The following is an 18,385-nucleotide window of genomic DNA, read 5'->3' as shown; positions in this document are numbered from 1 at the left end:
TTTCTAACAATCTTTTTTTCATTTCTAATACGAATCTATCTAAAATTTCAAAATAAGTTGCTTTAAGTTGGTCGCCAATAGTTTTGAACTCCGTTTCCCGACTTCCTATAGTACCCGTTATTATGGTACCTTTTAACCTTTTGTTTTGAATATTTTTTCTTTTCATGGGTACTTTGACGGAACTATTCTTTTCTGGTACTGGAATTGAGGCTGAGAGAGCTAATTGTTTCGCAACATCCCAAATTTGATCGAATCTTTCAGAATTTCGGTCTGTTTCTAACTTTTTTATTGTGGCACCGCAAATTGCTACGGCTTGAGTTAAAACTACTTTTGAATTTTGCAAATATTCAGACAACACATTTGTTACGCCTAAAATCTCATCTAATGCTACGACCATTAATAAAATGCTGAAATTTTGAAGCTGGGAATGGTACCCTCTACATTCGGCTGCTTCCTCAGATTTGCCACTTTCAATTAAGTTTTCTAAAGCTAAAACTACAGCATTATATCTAGTTCTAAAAAAATGTATACATTTTTTTTTACTGGACCATCTAGTGTCACAACTCTGGGGTAATTTTAATATTACATCGTATTCAAGCTCTTTTTGGGCCTCTTGGAAATACTCACTTCGAAGTGACGAATTACTTTGAAATGTATAAATTGCCTGTAACAAACCAAGTGTTTCACGAATTATTGGTACATTCTTACAGGTATCCACCAAAACTAAATTTAGGCGATGGGCGTAACAGTGCACATATGGACACATCCCACCCACAGCATCCTTAATCCTAATGTTCACCCCCGACTTACTTCCACTCATTACACTCGCTCCGTCATATGTTTGCGCTACACAGTTTGATATTTTTAACCCATTTGATAATCGCGGAAGATAAAGATTCAGCGTCAAATTTATGTAAATCAACAAAAGACAAAAACCTTTCAATCGAACACAAACACTTAGTTGTTCTACACCGCCTTTGTCCCTAGTTTCGTCAGCAATTATTGCGTAAAAACCACCCGAATCATTAATATCCTGAATAATCATTCTTTGAACAAGTGCACCACTAGTGTTAATAAGCTCGTTTTGTATTGATCCGTGGGTATATTTTGCTACATTGGGCATGCTATCTACTTTTTTCTTTAAGTCAGGTGAAATGCGCTTTAACAATTCTAGGATTTCAATGAAATTTCCACGATTTTGCTGATCGTCGTTCTCTCGATGCCCTCTTAACGCAATATCCTGTTGAGCGCATGTTAAAACAATTTGCACATGGGCGGATAAAACTTCTCTGTTTCGAATAGTATCTAAACGGTGTTGCTTATTTATCTGTGAAGTTATAGCTCCTCGTTTCTTAGACTGTAAAAAATGTATGTACTTCGTTTCCGCTAATAGTTGATTTTATAAAATAAAAAGTGGTCTTGCCCAACTTGTTAAAATGTTGCTCTTACGTCACAGGACCCAGCTTTATTAGTATATTCTTCGCACGAGCTATTTGCACGCGCGCTAGAAAAAGCTAATTTCTAGCGACTGTAGCGCGCGCTCGTAGACTTGTCAAAGCAAGAGACTGTGACGTAAGAGCAACATTTAAACAAGAAGGCCACGTTACTTTATAAAAAGAACTATTGGTGGGTCGATTTCTCGGAAGTAAAATGTTCGTGAAATTTCTCATTCATATTTTTCCAATTTTTATAACCAGTTGTGAAATATGTTTTTTTACCACAGCTTGGAAAATGACGGCAGCAAAAACAGTATACCATGTCATTTTCTACAGAATATTCCAAAAAGGGATATTTTACATAATAAATACTATTGAAACTTCGTTTTTGACCCCTAATAATCGTTTGGGGAAATGATAAGAGCCTTGGTTGAGCGAGTGGAGAATCCATGTCGATACTAATGTCAGGAATAATTTGAGTTGCATTTAAATCAGATAGAGCAGGAGTTAAATGGTGCACGATACTGCTATTCTCATGGAGTTCTCGGGAATTCCTGGAAGCGACAAATGAAAGTGCAATGTCATTTGAATTGTTTGATTCACTTTCACTAGGAGCTCCTATTAAGATATTATCAATAACTGATTCTTCAATGCCTTCTACAACTTTATCGAAAACATTTTGACTCGTTTGCAACATAGAATGTTTATTTATAACATCGTTCGATTTATTAGTTGAAAGATTACTTTCAACATGAACCCCTATAGCGTTCTTCAATAAGCTTATTTTATTGTCAGTACTATTTTGTTTTGGTTCGGATTCTAGCGATTTGTTTTCGTTGTGGGAAAGTTGATTTTTTAAAGATTCAGTAGTGGTTGGTAAGTCAAGTTTGTTCGCAATTGCATTTAATTGAGTTTGTTCTAAGACTGGAATTGATGTTTTGAAGTACTTATTTAGAGCCCCTTTTTGAGAATTTAAAAATTCTTGACTGGCTTTTCGCTTTTTGCGACTTTGGCTTCTTGACGGAAATTTTCTCCCACTCATTTCTACAATTTTTTTTTTAATTTGTCAATACTTAAATAGTTAAATTTACCGGATATAATTATCTAAAATGTATCTCTAAAATCCTTCTAATTCTCGAGGAATATTTATCTTAGTAAATAATAAGACTAAGTTTCTAAGATATTAGAAAAATAACTAATAATAGTAATTTGCCTTGACAAAGGCGGTTTGGAAAATATATATCTACTAATAGCAAAGACTATATAACGCTTCGCTTACTAGACAGGCGTGTTCTATGGCTCAACTTGCATACCGATTGTGGCTCCATCTCGACGCTGGCCCAAAATTTCCCCTAGCTTGAGCTGTGTTACTAGTGGCGCCTCTAGCCGCGGGTATAAATATTACCCCAGCTTTTACAGTGCTACAGAGGTGTTAACATGTTTTTCCTAGGAACACGCCTGTCTAGTAAGCGAAGCGTTATATAGTCTTTGACTAATAGTTAGCTAGCTATGAAAAATGCTTTTTGAAAAATTAACTATTAATAGTTAATTAGCCTTTAAAAGGCTGTTGAAATAATTTGAAATAAAATTAAACTATCAACTGGTCATTTATATTTTAAACAAGCGCATTAGGGCTTCTTTAAACCTCGAGGAGGTAGAAGTCCGCTCTTGCCAAAATAATAGAACAGAAAGACTAAAGACTTAAAATTCGAGGAATACTTCCAAAATAGACCTGACTCGTTCTGGAGCTCAAGACGAAATGGAAAGAAATGTTTAAAAAAAAAGCAGCTTAGCGGTCGAGCCTGGCATTGACCATATTTCGCAAAAGTGGTGAAATCGAAAAACCGCAGAATTTTCCAGGAAGCGAGAAGAGCAAGGTCGTTTTATTGTTGTGGCTATCGTCGCGTTTACTGGACCCCCTTCTGAGCTTGTATCCGAGCGTCGGATTCCGAGCATTGACGTGCATGCCCGCTGGGGTATTTCCCGAAATTCCCTCAAGCCCCTTTCTTTTCTTTCAATTGTTCATTAAACTTTCTCTCCATTTCCGCTCCCTTCGCCCCCCGAATCTATCTGTTTATGGCCTACTATCTTTTTGAGTAAACGAATTGATTTTTAAAGATTTTTCCCCCCGAAAAACGTTACTTGGCAATAAAAACATAAAGAAATTTCAAATATGTGGCCTCTTAAATATAAATATGTGGCCCTTTTAATATAAATATGTGGCCCCTCTCAGAAATGCAGGGGGGCTAAAGCCCACTTCAGCCCACCCTTAGCGCCGCTACTGGATGGTGTGGCTCTTATTGTTACGAGCCAAAACTTAGCAATTTATCAAGTGACACAATCCTTTACGAACAGAAAATATGTACATCGGACGTTGCTAAACTAAGAGCTACTAAATCTAACGAGTCTTTAACCAATTCGCTTGTGCAATCAGTTGATCTACCAGATGCATCTTCAACAAGTGACTCGAGTTTAAAAAATACACTAATCTACCCAAAAGTGCTTTTGTCCAAACCTGACCCAAATGTTAGTATAAAAGAACCATGTTTGAAATAATTTTTTATATTTATCCCTCGTAGAAAAATACCTCCAAGAAAAAGCAAACAATCAAAGAAAGCACAATTGGACCAGCACTTAACAAGCGAAGAATGTGTTGCGTTTCTTCGGGAGGAGAAGGATAGAAAAGAAAATCTTCTTCTGCGGAAGAAGAAGAGACAAGAGCGGCTAGAGAAACTGGCTCAAAAACAGGAAGATTATAATAACAAAATCTCAAGAGGGTTGCGTTGAAAGTTGTGCAAAAACTTGTATAGTAAAAGAAAGATAAATGAAACTTGGTACAAGGTCAAGTTGCTGTAAGTGTTTACAAAAAGTTCAAATTCTTAAGACACATGGTCCACTTGTTAAAATGTCAATGTCAAGTTAATTAAAAATGGTGTTCATGTAAAAAGGAGCGTTTTTATTTTTGAAATAATAGAAGAAACCTACTTCTGTATGATAACTACCGTACGAGTCAATATATTACCGTCATGAATATCGAACTGCATTATTAGGTAGTCTGACCTCAGTCGCTACGAAGGGAGGGGCTTAATCGTACGCTTTTATGCAATAATTTCTTCAAGTTGTACCATATTTTAAATAATTTTTACATAAATCGAATATTATGATTTTAATTCATGTTCAGCCCCAACATTACAATGAAACTAATCAAATGATTTGATTAATTTCATTGTACTGTTAAAGGTAAGAGCGCCATCTCTAATTTTTTTCCACGAAACACAAAACCACCGACTTCCGCCTTAATATCTCTAAATTGGGTAGTTTTGACTCGTGTTTCATAAAAATAATATCAAGAAGGATCACTGACTGATCCTTCTTGATAATATTAAAATTTTAAATAACTACAAGTTCTTTGCAGAGGAAATGCAATAATTTTTAAAAGAATTGAATAATTTTCGATCAGGGGTGCAATAATTTTCAGTTTTTGACCTGGCAACGCTGGTTGCGCCTATGATCATTCTAGCTTCTACTACAGACCAATTAAAAAGTCATAACTAATAAGAACGTTTTTTCTTAAATAAATTTATCAAAATATGAGCAAACGATAGAAAAAAATAAAAAATATATTTAAATGCAAGTATCATTATTTAGAAAGTATGAATAACTATGAGGAAAACTAACAGCGTCTGCGGCTTTAGCCGCTACCTAAAGTACCTATCTAGGTTTCAATGGCGAACCAAAGGAGGCGTAGCGATAATTTTCGGTCGTGAGTAACAGTAGTCCATAAAATTCAATCAGGTTTTTGAAATTCTAACTTTTTATTTGACATACTGCTTATAATACGCGTTGTCTACCCATATCTTAAATAACTAACAATGTGTCACATGTGAAAATGCTAACGAAAAACTTCATTAAACTATGAAAAAGTTATGAAATTAAACAATATAATTCTATTTTACTAAGATAAAAAGGTAAGAACAGGGCTAAAGTGATATTATTCGCATATTTAATTAGTCATACATTTATTAAGTTAATTTTGTATTTATATTTTTCACTTTAAAAACTAGATATTATTTACCACTATATCATCATGAAAAGCTTATCCATATAAATATATTTATTGAAAATAAATTGCATATTATCAGTCCTATAAATATAGTATTTATAAATTCTGTAATAATATTAAAATTACAAAATGATCACATTATTACTGCGAAAGCATCAATTTCAATAACAATATTAGCTTTTATAGTTTCTACAATTTTAAAGTATAAAACAATTGCAACAAAAATATAAAAAACATTTAATTTATTCAATTTCTTTAATAGAACCAATGAATAAAATTGCATTAAGTTTTTTATCTCTTATGATAATGGTAAATGGACGGTCAACTATGAACTGATTTGGAGGAAAAAAGGCACAATAAGTCACTCCCACAAAGCCAGTAGCCGCAGCTGCTTCTGTTCCTTCCTCGTTAACTTCAATTACGGCTTTATGAATGGCTTTAGAGATGTACAAATTCTTCTTTCCTTCAGCACAGAAGCCACTCAAATCAGCTATGCCAGGTTGAAATATATCAACAACTCCTAGCTGCAGGAATAGCGATTCTAAATCTAAGGAACATTCAATCTTAAATTTTGGCAAGCTAAGTTCTATTTTTGGTGTATTTCCTTCCATTTCCAATAAAATTTTGTTGAACAACTCGGGAGTAAAATTTGTATCGATAATTGACAACCCGTCAATTTTATTTGGTAAAAGAATGTAGCAAGATATAGAATCTTTCCTGTAAGGGAGTTCAATACATCGACAATCAAGCTCCTCGCAATCAATGGTCTGAAATTTCTTTTCAATAAACATCATGTCGACTAGACGGTTTACGGAAGTACTTAAGTGAAATGGTTTTTTAGTTGTAAATTTTTTATCAAACTCTTCTAGCCACTGACCTTTAAAATGTATGGCATTAATTAGAATTATCTTAGTATCTTGGTCAATTTCATTCAGAAAATCTTTGATTTTAGAATTAGTGGCTCTTTCTACCCAGGTATTAATTTGAGCTAATACATTTTTGCTATTAGTTTTAAAATCCACTTCTTTGCTATCCAACGGTATTTTGGTTTTTGCCAAATTTTGCAAAAAGCTTTGATTAATGCTGTATGTCTTGTCAACGAATATACCATTTGCAAGCTTCAGATCTTCGTTTAGAGTGGCAAATGTTGAAGAGACCGATATTAAATCTTCATCTGTAACCTCAGAATTTAAATGCAAAAGACAGGCAATTTGATTCCTTGAATTTTCTCTAGTTCCGAATGCCAGAGATAAAATACCCAGGGAAATGCTCACAGGTGAAATAAATATATTGCCATTTTTATTTATATCCCGACATTTGGAGAGAAGTTTATGGGAAATACGCAAGTGGAAATCATCGTCACACATTATATTACTTTGTAATAACACCGTTTAAACTTAGTAAAATGTTAAAGAGTTCTACCCTTCCTGATTTAAAACCAAGGCTTAAAAATTAGTATCTAATAATCTATCGGTGATTCACTTGATGTAACACCTACTTTCCTTCAAAAGGTGCTTTCAACTGTTGTTATAACACGTATCTTATCGAACTATCCTATTTGTAATCCTACGAGTTTTTGGGGCGGTGTTAAGACAAGGATTCCAAAGTTCGCTAAAACAAGATGGATATATATATATATTTTTTTTATATACACAAAGTAGTTAGTGGTGTCGACCCAAGGCCTTAGACACCAGCATAAAATAAATCACAGACACATACTAAAACACAACTACGAAGAAGAGAGAATCGGTAGACATAATGATTGACAAGGTTAAAAGCGTACCCAGAAACGTAGACAACAGCTTCATATATCCCGAACGAGAACAACCTTCGGGAAAGGCAGAAAAAGTCAACAGTGAGGGCAAGGTTGGGCCAAGGGACTCAGGCAGGCCAACCTCACGGAGAGCCCGACGAAAAAAAACAAGAAGGATATTAAGAGGAAAATATTAAGTTTCCTCTTTCGCCGCTTCGCGAAGTTCGCGGGAGAATTCCTTCATGCTATGAAATAATGAGGACTCTGAGGATAACAGGTAGTGCTGCCAATTCTTAAAAATAATTACCAAAGTCAGACAATTAACACCGGTTAAATTTTTTTGAAAAATTATCGTCAGGCGTTCAGTAGATCCAACAGTTGGCTCACAGTTATGGACATGTTATCGTACGTCTGAAATTTTTGGTTTTTTAAATAACGCAGTTCTTGACTGAACAAATAAACTTACATCTTTTTTAAATATATTAGTAGCTTAGGTAAATAGGTCTCATCCATAGATATATGAAACGTATATAAAGGTCTAGATAAAATATTTCAAAGGGAGTCAATACGAAGGTGACAGCTAGCAGGCTATCCTTATAAGGCGCTATCTATCGATAAGAAAGCCTGTGCTATCGTCGCGAGAGCCATTGTCTCCTGCTTTAAAATTATACTAAAAGTCACCAACAGATGGTGTCTAAAGACTACGGACTGCGGAAAGGTCAAGCACTTAGTACTAAAATGCAAAGAGAGCTCGCGCTCTTGGTCACGTGCCTTCCTCGGCGTCTGCTAGGTGTCAATTCCGTATTTTATGTTAGGCTTAGACGCCCCGAAATTTATCTAGACCTTTATATACATTTCTTATATCTATGGTCTCATCCCAGTCCCACCCTTCCATGCCTAACAACTTAATATCTAAGCAGACGATATTTTAATATCGTTAGCTCACGTTAGATGGCGGTATCATTACCCAGCGTCCCTCGAGAATCATCTCTCCTTTTGAGGGCGTAGAATTTTCAACGAGAAAGAAACTTACGCCCCACCACGGACCGTAAATTTATCCGTGGCCCCACGCTTTTGTAAGGCATTTGCATTTCCAAAATTTCAGGCTCTACAGTACCTTGGATCAAAGATAATTTAAACTCGTACCATAGATTCGAATACTGAGAGCTTTCCCATTGACGGTTTTGTTACGAAGCATTTACCCTTTTCCGGCACGTGACCTCAGAAAAATCGGGCTCCATCGGTTGTGGCACAGCCAACTTCGATCACGTGCTGCCGCGATAGCGCGGGATCGAAGTTGGCCGTGGTTGCGGTACGGTGCAAACCATGGAGCGAATTTTTTCTGAGTTCCGGCGGGAAGTGGGTAAACGCTATCGGCAACGCGCGAGAGAGTGATTTCGAATCTAGGGTACGAGTTTAAATTATCTTTGCTTGGATTAATAATATTATTAATCCAAGGTAGTAACTTCTCCTAATCTAATTCTGGTGTAACGTATACATCTATGAATCCCCCAAATTGCTGTGTAGTAATGCTTTTGATTATTGATGCCCGAAACGAGTCTAGGTGGCATAACGGGGCTAGATTCTACGAGGTAGTTTATAAACACATAGTTTTTAGCGAATTAACAAGAAATTCTATATCTTGTATCAAACAGGCACTGAATTCCCGTCTCGGGCAGGAGAAGGTACGAATGAGTTCCACCGGAGCTTAGTCTTCGCAAAAGGAAGGACATAGTAGTACATCGTCGTGAACCACGGGGAGCTCGCTCGCATAACTCGATTGAATTTAGTATATGGGACAGCACCTCATTCACTTTCTGTTTAATCGACGACGGGACACAAAAGTGGGTCAATTGACACGAGTGCTGCTGAAATGCCATGTGTACCCAATAGATGTGGCAAATCAGACTGTTTTCCTCAGGACCTTTTGAAGCTTGTGGATTTACTACAAGATCGGCATGACATAAGTTTTAATTCCCGAAGTTTTCGAAGAGAAGAAGCAGTCATGTAGGTACCCACGAAGGAAGCTAAGGCTCAGTTAATAATAATAATAATCAGCTAGACTAATACCCAAGACACCACCTTAAGCCTAAGTCATCAAGCGAATTTTAAAGCCATTAATTCAGATGGTCGGGTTACAATGCGTAGGACGGTGGTGGCAAGCTCTTCATGCCACGCGAGAAAATAGCTCCCTACAGTTAGCCTCAACATGTTTTTATGAGAGTGACCACTTAATATCAATAATAAGTATTGGGTTTGGTCCCCGGACGAAGTATGCTAAGGACCTTGCATTTCTTCAAGTTGACGTTTCCAGCGGACCTACAGGACACTCTTTGGTCCAGATCCGTCTGAAGAGTGGCATGGTCACCCGAGCAGCACATCACCCGGGAGAGAGTGACATCAGCAGCGTAAATGGAACCTTATGGTACGCCAGACCAATTGGACTCCGCACCTTGCAGGACCAATCGAAATTGACGCCCTACCAGAAAGAAGGCTATCCGAAGCTGAGTAGGACCGCGTGTCCCGTAACTTAGCAAGTAGGAGTTAGTGAGGACTAAGCATCGACACTAGAAAGGACCTAGGTTTCTGTACTGTAGCCACATCGGAAACCATTTAGTACGGGAATTAGTGCACTGTGACGCTAAATATGTTTGTAAAATATGCTCGAATGTAGAGGGTGATATTTTTTAGAGATGTTTACATTGTGATCACTAAGTTCAAATACAAAGAGTTATAATTTTCTACAGATGTTTAGACTGTGATAACTACGCTACGTATCTTTAAATGTATAAGACAATCTCAGTTCCTAAGGCTGTAAGTGTTTACAAAAAGTTCAAATTTTTAAGACACATGGTCCACTTGTTCAAAATTCAATGTCAAGTTAATTAAAAATTGTGTTAATGTAAATAGGAGCGTTTTTCTATTTGAAATAATATAAGAAACCTACTTCTGTATGTTAATTACCGTACGAGTCAATATATTACCGTAAAAATCAATAATTTCTAGTAAATTGTGGGGTGTATGATGAATTTGAAGGCATATTAAATATTAAGTTTCATTTATTTCGTAACACTTGAATTACAGCTGAGCTTATCGATTTGATTAGTTTAATTAAGTATTAAAATAGATGATATATTCTGAACAATTTTTTTAGGACAAAGTATTCTCAGTTAAGCACTGAATTACTTTTATTTAAACATCACGCAGAATTAGATTAGGAGAAGTTACTACAGAGCGTGAATTCTGCCTTACAAAAGTGTGGGGGGTAAGTTATTTTCTCGTTGAAAATTCCACCCCCCTCAAATGGAGAGAGATTATTGAGGGACGCTGGGTAACGATACTGCCATCTAACGTGAGCTAACGAAATATAAATATCGTCTGTTATTATGTTATATCGTACGTTTTAAAAGGCCACGGTTTATATATTTACATAGGTTAGACTACTTGTATCTTCATAGGTGCTAGCGTTTTGAGCCTCTTAAGTTCTTCTGACAGGCAACCCTGTTTTCTACTATGCTACCGGTACGCCCTCTAATGTATATAAACAGTACTAATTAATTTAATTAATAAATTAAATTTTTATAAATTTTAATTATAAATACACTAATTCATACAAAAGATTTATTTATAAAAGACGGGATATTAAATGTTTTTCAAGACTATTCATCTGTTTAAAGACTTTCATGGAAATAGGAAAATATTGCAACCAAACACAACTAAAAAAATATATAAAAACTAGCTAATATCAAATGTTTAAACTTCCACTTTGTAGCACGTGCAAAAATTTACTTCGATATTTTATAATGGAGTTAAACTCTTTAACCACGCACTTGAAAACTTAAACGTTACTCATAAATATCATCTTTTTAAACGTAATCTGAAATCATTTTTATTACCAAATGAATTTTAAATCTTGGAATAATATATATTTTCCGGTTTCATTGGTCTAATTCGTTTTCTTTTATATTGTATTCTACATGGTTTATTATCGCATTATTTAAGTTTAATAGTGGGAATTTGACATCTTAATATTTATTCTAATTTTATTTCATTTTTCATTGTTATTTATTTTGTTGTTGTTACTTTTTAATATTTCATTAATGCTCTGTTTCTTCTTTATTTGAGCTTGTATTGTAAAACACCGAACGAGAAGCAAGGGCCTACAAGTCAGACATGACTTAGCCCTACAGCAATTGTTATTTCAAATGAAATATTTAATAAAAATTGAAAATTAAATTAAAAAATAAGTCTTTCTCGTCTCCCAAATAAGCTTCGGTGGCGTTCTACGCTTTAGGACTGAGGTAACTTCGTCATTCCAATATACAGACATTCGCTTTCAACTTTCAAAAACAATGCCAATTATTCCCGGTGAATAGGCAACTTGACAATTAGAGTGGTCCCGCACTGATAAATATTTTTCACCTCCCTCTGCCGCCGTAAGCCCCTCGGCATCCAAAGAGGCTACTCCTTCGGATCTCCCACCTCCCCCTCCTCAGCAGTTTTGCTATGTTGATTGCGGGCTTGGCAGGGAAGGTGAAACTGCAGGAAAGATGCTCCACTGCGCGTACTGCCACCGCTGGATTCACATGCTGTGCTGTAAAATCAGGGCGAATGCCAACGTCTACGGCCTCTGGGCTTGTAAAGAATGTGTCTACCATTCAGCCTCCACAAAAAACTCCTGTTGGAAAAGCATCAAGCCTCCTTGTTTAAGCGGATTCAGTCTCTTGAAGCTGAGAACAAGGAGCTTCGCCAACTCTGCTCTTTCGTGACTCAGCAGCCAGTCCACCCTCCGCTTCCTTCTTTTGCGGAAATCGCTTCTGGGCCTGTTCAGTCACTTGGCAGTATTTACGCCCAGCTCTCCCAACGATCTCCTCCTGCTGACGAGCAGCTCCGTCTGACGCCTGGGCGCTCTCGGGAGCAGCCCTCTCATGTTCGTCACCCTCCTCAATCGCGTCCTCGAAAGGAGTCCCATGCACAGGTTAAGGAGGCCAAGCCCGGTGACAGGGCCCCCAAGCGCCGCCGTAAAATTACTAAACCCCGTGGCAGTGTCGTCACTGGACAGGCAACAGGAGAGCTGGCAGGCGGCCTCCTAAGAAGCCACTAAGAAGAAGTACATCTCTCGCCTTCACCCAGCTGTTACCAATTCTGTCCTGGACTCCTACGTCAAGAGTCTGGGCGTCACTCCATCCGGCATCCGAATACTTACCCTACGGAAGCACGATTTCCAAACCGCATTCCTGGAGGTCAACCCGAAGGACGAGGGCACTATCCTGGAAAAGATCCACTGGCCTACTGGAATCGTTGTCTCGCCCAGTGTCAAAGACAAGGCCAACCGTCCAGTAGCTAGTCCCATCTCGCCGCCAAACTCACAAAATCACTAATCGTCTCGAAGGCTCACGTAGTTGCCAAGGCCTCCCAGGTCGAGGATCACTTACACAAACTTGGCCTCCATCCGCTCTCTGTCTCTGCGGTGGTTAATGGTCCGCAACAGTCATCCAGCTACTTCACAATTGAACTTCCGGCGCAGGAAGTCCGCCTGGCGCTTCTTCCTGAAAACTGGGCCAAAGGCATCACTGTCGCCCTGTCTAGGCCTCCGGCTGGCGAGCAGTCCAAGCAGTCCATCCAACAGCAAGGCTCGCAGGTGTGACTCGGCACTGCGGGGCTCTCCCTGCTGTACACGAATCTGTGCTCCATCGCAAACAAACACCTCGCCCTCCGGGCCTTCACTGACACTCTCCAGCCTTCCATAATTGCTCTTACTGAGACGCACCTGGACTCCTCGCTCTCTTCCCTTGAGCTCTTTGGGTCGTCCTTCAACGTCTACAGGAAGGACAGGAACAGGAACGGTGGAGGGGTATGTCTAGCCATCGACAGTAGACTCCGCTCTTTCCCTCTGGACCTTCGCACTGAGGTTGAGGCCGTTGCTGCTAGGATCACCATTGGCTCTTCCTGCCTCCGCATATGCTAAACCAGCGTACAATAAGCGCCTCAACAAACTTATCGCCAGTCTCTCCACTGCGGAGTCTGACCTCATTCTCTTTGGCGACTTAAACTTTCCCAAAATCGACTGGCCGTCGCTTACAAGCGGAGGATACAACTTTCCTTCACATCCCTGCTGTCCTCCAATCTGTCGCAGTGTGTGACGGAGCCCACCCGTGACAACGCCAATGGTGGGAACATCCTTGACCTCCTTCTCGTATCCAACCCAACCCTGGTGGGTGAAGTCACTCACCTTCCTGGAATCAGCGATCATGACTTTCTCCTCTGCCCTATCCGGGGGGTTAAGCCTCCAGCCCGGGTGCCCCCCCGCTCGTCCATGGACTATAACCTCGCTGACTTCTTGAGTATCTCCGCTTGTCTCTCTACTATTCACCTCCCATCGTCGGTTCACGAAGCTTGGAGCACTATACGATCGGCCATTGAAGATGCTACGAAGGCATACGTGCCCGTCAAGCGCATTTCTTCTCGCCAGAACCTTCCCTGGGTTGGGCCATCGCTTCGCCGGCTGATCCGCAAGACCAAACGACGCTACAATCGCACCAAGCTTCACCCTAGCGATGCCAATCGCCGACATTTTTCGCAACATCGCGCCATCGTGAAGTTTGCTCTTCGGGCTGCGCGCACGCACCACCTCGACCTGGTTGCCTCGGACCTGAAATCAAACCGGAAGCGGTTTTTTCAACTCGTCTCGCGAAAGTCAAAGTCATCTCCGGTCCCGGACCTCAAAATGGGCTCGGACATTTACACCTCTGCCACCGACAAGGCAAACCTGCTTGCCGCTTCATTCAGGAAAACGTTTCCCGTTTATACCCTTGACTCGGTCCCCCTCCAACCCCGGAGGGCCCCGACCATGGATCCCATCCATTTCTCAAGGCAGGGTATTCTGAAGCTGCTTAAATCAGTCAAGCCCTTCAAGGCCCCCGGCCCTGACGGGATTACCTCTATCCTGTTGCGAAACTGTGCGGACGCTCTCGCTGCTCCCCTGACTGCCCTCTTCCAACAGTCGTATGATGCTGGAGCCATCCCCTCCGACTGGAGCACAGCTAACGTTACCCCGGTTCCGAAGGGAGGTGATCCCTCTGACCCGTCTGAGTATCGCCCGATAGCCCTTCTCTCCCAGGTCCTCAAGCTGGACGAGCACGTTAATGCCTCCCAGATTACTACACATCTTACTACTCACGATGTCCTCATGCCGTATGAGCATGGTTTCCGCAGTAGTTTTAGCACTGAGACTCAGCTTCTCTGTTGCCTTGAGGACTGGACCGCCGGTCTGGAGGCAGCAGGTCGGGTTGACGTTATATTTCTCGACTTCCGGAAAGCTTTCGACTCGGTTCCGCATGAACTTCTGAAAGCCAAGCTGCACTCTTATGGGGTCCGTGGCAAAACTCTCAACTGGCTGTCGGCCTATCTTAGTGACCGGAAGTTCCGCGTAGTTCTCCCTGGAGCTGCTTCTGCTTGGCTCCCTGCTTCCTCCGGGGTCCCTCGGGGATCGGTCCTTGGGCCGCTCCTCTTCATAATTTACATCAACGACATTGGGGATAATGTTGTCTCAACCCTCTACATTTTCGCTGATGATGTGGCCCTATCTCGGGCGATCTTTTCGTCCCATGACTATCAACTCCTGCAAGGGGATCTCGACACCATCACTACATGGAGCAAACAATAGAAGCTCCCTCTGAACACTGCAAAATGCGCCATGCTCTGCCTTCGTCGCTCCGGTCAACCACCCGTGGTGCCCGTCTATCGCATCGATGGTGTCGCGCTCAAGGTTGTCAATTCTCAGAAATATTTGGGCGTCATCATCACCGACACCCTGGAGTGGGCTACCCACGTAGCACGGGTCACCTCCCAAGCCGCTCGCGTGCTGGGCTTCGTTAAGCGCCATCTGGCCCATTGGTCTTTTGCCACTAAGACTCTGGGTATAAAATCTTATGTCCTTCCTATCCTGGAGTACTGCTCGGCGGTCTGGGCCCCCAACTCGGCAAGCGGGATCCATTCTATTGAGACTATCCAGCGTCGTGCTCTTCGTTTCGCGGCGAGCATCGGCTTTTCGTGGGACACTTGTATGACAAACGTTCTAACTAATTTCAAATGGAACACGTTCGCTTCGCGCCGCCGTTTTAGACGCCTAGTTCTGGTAAACTCTGTCGTTCACCCCCACGAAGGTGCCCTTGCGCCTCTTTCCGCGGTGGTCTCTCAGTGGTTTCGTAAACCCCGCGGTTTCCGCACGGTGTCTGTGGTGCCTCCGGGATTCCGTATTGAGTGCCGCAAGCACTCATTCCTTCCCTCGTCCATTCGGGACTGGAATTCCTTGCCAGATCATCTTAAGGGCTTTGCCGTGCAAACTCAATTCCGGAAGGAGTTGGCGAACTATCTCGAACTCTATGACTAAGTGTCCATAATCTCTCAAGCTATTTTATTTCACAATTTTATTACCCTTTTTCGTTGTATGTATATTGTTTTTGCTTATTGACTGTACATATCTCATTTCTCACTGTCTTGACGTGATGGGTCTCTGACCTTTTTTTGAGCTAATAAAGAACTAAAGAACTAACAAAATGTCAAACAGGTCAGTTAGGTTAACTCATTTCGAAGTTGCTTACAACATGGCGAACAATATCATGTTAAACGAGGCAAATATACACAATTTTAAATTTAAATATAACGAACATACATGAATCAAAAATGGCTTTAATTTCAAAACTGTGCCAGCTTTCGGAGGCAAGCTCCCTTTTAAATATACGAACTCTAAACAAATACTTACGAGGAGACTACCCGAGGTCATTATCACCGATTTTGTTGAAACTAGGTGGGTATATAGACCTTATGGTAACATGAAATTTCACCAAGGGAAAAGTCGCAATGGGCATTAGTTTTGCCATGGCAACCGAAAATGTTTTTGACAACACAAGAAATTAGGAATAATGTTTCTCTTTATTTTGGCGGCGGTCAAGATGTGCAATATTAAAGCGAGTAATAGTTCCCACGCAGTTCTAACCAAAACTAAAAATATACGAAAAATATAATATAACACTTAATTTTAACGATTTTTCCCTCAAGGTCATATCGTATTCTTTTGCTTTTTTCGTTTAGCTTATTCTCCTATCTTTTATTGATAAGGAAGCTAACGAACGGTTTATTTTTCCATTAAACAAATTAAAACAGCAATGCCCAATATGTTTGCCATATAGTTGCTATTATTTTTAACATATTAACGACCCGATTCAGCGATAACAATTAACTTAATGTCTTTGCCGTTATGATAAGATGTGTTGGACGTAGCTGATTTTCACGCTGAAGTTATCAGAAAATGAATTTGTTCTCCAGCACAGCGTTTCAGAATGTGTCACTTTAATAAATCTAATAACGATTTAATTTCAATTCACTAACTAAATCTCTGCGAAATGAACAAAGTTTTTTTCATTCAGTCGCTTTAATAAGGTTGTTAGGAATATTTCTTTCTGTTTAATAATAAGTATTTTTCGTATATTTTTAGTTTTGGTTAGAACTGCGTATGTTGTTTATTTCTTCGAAAATATAAAGTTTCTATAATTTCAGAAGACAACATGCTTTTCCAGCGGAAATCAAGTATTCCTCCTGGGGTTCCTAGCCTCGAAAATAAAAAAATCGATTTACCTGTGGCGTTCTTGAGATGGAGCCGCTAGCAGTCTTGAAAATAATAAAAGTGGTCAGGTGGTCAAAGACCAGTGTTTATTAATTGCTCAAACGAATTTATAATTAAAAAATTTGGGGTATCACTGGTCTTCGTGTCCAGTTTATTAATTCGAAATAATAACAAAAAATAGGTGAACAGATTATTTATTCGAAACCTGACCAAAAAAAGGAGGTGACTATTTTATTAATTCTAGGTTTCTACCTCCAACCTTCAATACTCTATCATATGTAACATAATTACTCATAAGTATGCCACTAGCTCTATTTCTTCACTAACGGTTTGTTTCACAGATATTGCGTCATCCGTACCCTACGTAATATTTGACGTCATCGAATCTCAAATGCCGATAATGCCGTCGCCCAATTAGCTCTACGTCTGATAAACCGACGGCCATTATTTTAGTAATCAAACCGGTTTGAACAACCAAGGCTAAGGAGCTAAAATGAACTACAATATAGTGTCAAGTTCTGTTAATGTAATTAATTTGCAAATTAATGAAGTTCTCGGAGACTCACGTTCTAAAATAAATTTTGCATTGTCAAATAAAAGAAGCAGGTTTATTGGAAAAAATAGTTGAAATTCAGGTTGAGCTTTTCTGGCGCATCTACAAGGTTGGAGTCTTTGCAGATTCTTTTGAACCTAGGCCTAACTCTTCTAGGCTTGAATTAGTGGTCGGCGTTCGGTTAATTTTTGTCTATGGATAAATGGACTTAAAATATTCATGTTAAAAATGGTTGAAAATATTTAAAGCTTACTTATATTTAATTAAAAATATTGCCGATCATTATTTTTTCTTGATAAAAGGTTTTTTTTAGATCGTTTGATTTTTTTAGTCTATTTTTACAGATTTATAAATATTTTAATCGAAGAATCACCAACATGGTTTAGTTAAAAAACATAAAAAGAAGTTTACTTCGTTTCATCAAAAACTATATATTTAGTCGTAAGTTGACGAGCTGCGTTATTTTTCGTCGTTTATTCAGGATATTCATATTAATATAGTGACCACAACTTTGCAACGAGTATTTAATAATAGAAATATCTTAAATCGAGACAATGGCGAGCAATGAAATTACGGTCTCGGGAAATACCTCGGGAAATACCGCCGAGAAGAAATTATTGACAATGTGGTGCATTGTAAATATTGCGAGAAGTAAGTATTCAGTGGCTCTATTTATAAGATTTGAAGACGAGTGGGAAAGACCAACAACATTTGGGATAAACTAAAAGATATTTATTTATGAAGTTGAACCGATACGCGGTACTTCTAGGCGAAGTTACGAGTTAAGACCGAGGGGATGATCACTCCGCGTAATCGGTGTACAGAGCCGTACCTTTGACTGTACTAATGGGATTACGCGTAATCTTTGAAGTCCCTGCCTTTGGCAGTGCTAATCTAAGTGTAATCCGGTGTACAGACTTTCTAAAGCAACGTTCACACTAGAGCCTAAAACCCA

At 39.5% G+C, this 18,385-nt stretch overlaps 2 protein-coding genes across 2 annotated transcripts; one reads left to right on the top strand and one right to left on the bottom strand.

The window, feature by feature from the left end:
• Positions 1 to 5,724: 5,724 nt before the first annotated feature.
• On the bottom strand, positions 5,725 to 7,122 carry LOC149934732 (leukocyte elastase inhibitor-like). The gene has a single exon (XM_090181046.1). The coding sequence runs from the start codon at positions 6,864 to 6,866 to the stop codon at positions 5,742 to 5,744; it is 1,125 nt and encodes a 374-aa protein (XP_090037172.1). The 5' UTR covers positions 6,867 to 7,122; the 3' UTR covers positions 5,725 to 5,741.
• A 7,826-nt stretch (positions 7,123 to 14,948) lies between these two features.
• LOC149934731 (uncharacterized) lies at positions 14,949 to 15,644 on the top strand. The gene has a single exon (XM_090153466.1). It carries the CDS (start codon positions 14,949 to 14,951, stop codon positions 15,642 to 15,644), a length of 696 nt encoding a protein of 231 aa, XP_090009592.1.
• Positions 15,645 to 18,385: the final 2,741 nt, after the last annotated feature.

This window comes from Leiobunum rupestre, chromosome 7 (assembly GCF_980474605.1).
Source record: "Leiobunum rupestre chromosome 7, qqLeiRupe1.1.hap1, whole genome shotgun sequence".
Lineage (NCBI taxonomy): Eukaryota > Metazoa > Arthropoda > Arachnida > Opiliones > Sclerosomatidae > Leiobunum > Leiobunum rupestre.
This window is presented reverse-complemented; position numbering and strand designations above follow the sequence as displayed.